Source organism: Camelina sativa, chromosome 10 (assembly GCF_000633955.1).
Source record: "Camelina sativa cultivar DH55 chromosome 10, Cs, whole genome shotgun sequence".
NCBI classification, from domain to species: Eukaryota; Viridiplantae; Streptophyta; class Magnoliopsida; order Brassicales; family Brassicaceae; genus Camelina; species Camelina sativa.
Window position 1 is genome coordinate 11,741,580 of NC_025694.1, and position 2,141 is coordinate 11,743,720.

At 36.5% G+C, this 2,141-nt stretch overlaps 1 protein-coding gene across 4 annotated transcripts in view; it reads left to right on the top strand.

Moving 5' to 3' along the window:
- Positions 1-928, top strand: part of LOC104718542 (transcription factor MYC4-like) — a 5,417-nt gene extending 4,489 nt beyond the window's left edge. Inside the window, exons 2-4 of one of the 4 annotated variants that reach the window (XR_756396.1) lie at positions 66-344; positions 668-744; positions 819-928. Coding sequence is in view for 1 of the 4 variants with exons in the window: in XM_019230494.1 (XP_019086039.1) it covers positions 66-286 (221 nt within the window). In the remaining 3 variants the exon portion in view is untranslated. Of the gene's footprint in view, positions 1-65; positions 584-667 lie in introns of those variants that run through there. The other 3 variants (XR_756395.1, XR_756398.1, XM_019230494.1) reach the window with 3 other exon arrangements.

Genomic DNA, 2,141 nt, shown 5'->3' on the forward strand with positions numbered 1-2,141 from the left:
GGTTAAAGAACGGAATCAAGAACCGGGTGTGTCGGTTGAGATGGAGGTTGATGTGAAGATCATTGGTTGGGATGCGATGATAAGGGTTCAATGCAGTAAGAGGAATCATCCTGGTGCTAAGTTCATGGAAGCACTCAAGGAACTTGATTTGGAAGTGAATCACGCGAGTTTATCAGTAGTGAATGATCTTATGATCCAACAAGCGACTGTGAAAATGGGGAATGAGTTCTTTACGCAAGATCAGCTTAAGGTTGCTCTAATGGAGAAAGTCGGAGAATGCTCATGAATAGCATCTTAAGAAGTGTTCTCTTTGTGATTGTAGTGTGCAACTATATTATGTAAGGGTAATTTTGCTGCACCCACTTGTTGTTGTTGTTGATTGCTTGTAAGATAGGGTTATTTAGTTTAGTATAGTTTCATGGTTATTATTAGTAGCTATGCTCTTAGTTTGTGTTTTATGGTTTCAGTAGAGATAAATGCATGGCCAATGGGTAAGTCTTTGGTTGTTGGTGTATGTATTATGTATATATTATGAATAAGGCTATCGTTAGAAAACAAATGGGATTGAAGTTGAAGGTTTTTTTTTTTTTTTCTTTTGTCATTTAAGTAAAAGTTTGAGCTTTCACTTTCAAGTGAGTTTTTTTTGTGGTTCTATGGTTTTGTGAAGGTTTGTGTTCATCTCAGCCACATAAGGACAAGTCTATGGGAATAGTTTGGCACCAAACGAGGCATCTAATTTGTTAGGTAAGAATATACCCCTTTCTTGTTCAATAAAGATTATTTACACCAATCACATCCATCAAGAGATTCCAATGTAGGGCATTGGGACCTCAAGATTAATGTGGATGTAACACGATCATTATTGTTCTAAATAGTATTTTGAACACGATGTACACGTAAGACTTTCAAAAATATGGAGTCATATATATATATGCAGCTCGTATAAATCTGTTGGTGTCACGTTTAAGATTACCATTTTGTGGTATTAATCATGATGCAAAGGCTAAATGGATATCTGGATATCGACAGAAGAAGTGAAACCACTAGCTTAAATAGGACCAGTTGCATAATTCATACACATGAGGTCCAAAATTGTTAGATCAAAATGTAAAAAAAAAAAGTTACAAAAAAGGTTTTAGGTAGGGAAAGCGAGGTTATGTGTTGTCTATAAAATGGTGGAGACATGTGTGGACGATTATTAAAGCGGTTTTTTCTGCAACATATATAATTGTGTTTTTTTCCTTTCTAGCAATAATCTCCTCGGAAATGTGTGTGAAGTGAGTGAGTGACGACAGTACGAACTGCCAATAGAAGGTGTGATTGAAAACAAGAAAACATCATGCACTTCCAAATAATAACGCAAAATATGGTGTTTTTTCGGAGTAAACATCTCAGAAGCCCCTAAAACAATTTGACAAATCTCCTATTTCCCTCTCTATTTTTCGTACCTTCATCTTTTTTAATAAGAGATGGTGAGACGAATTTAGCCTTACAATTTCATTGATTTAGATTAAATTTTTTAAATAAAAAAACAAACTCAGCTCTCTTTCGACCCGAGAGAAACCCGACCTGTTACTCACCTCTCAACCCAGCCGCCGGCGATTCTTCCGATGTCGGAGCTCCTATTGCTGTCGTTATTCACCAATTCGAGTTGAATCAAGTTGTTCGTCGGAGCTCTCTTTCGACCCGAGAAACCCGACCTAGTTACTCACCTCTCAACCCAGCTGCCGGCGATTCTTCCATCGTCGGAGCTCCTACTGCTGTCGTTCTTCACCAACTCGAGTTGAATCAAGTTGTTCTTCAAAATGCAGGTGCGTTACTTCACATTAGAGTAACTTTTGGTTGAATTTGTTTTTGATTTGTAAATTTAGAAATTCAATTGGATTTAGATCGAAGAAAGCTTAGCACATTGGGTGTTTTACAAAGGTTTATGGGTCGATTGAGCCATCTATTAGATAAGAAAATGATTTGGCTTTCGATTTCAGTGAATTAAGGAGATTAGAACTCGTTTACCGTTCGATTCAATTTTGAATGGAGAGAGAGAAGGTGAAACTGGTAATACTGGTATATTTAGTAAAACTAGTAAAATTAGTTGTAGTACTAATTATGATTTTTTTATATTGGTTGGTTTGGCAGGATAT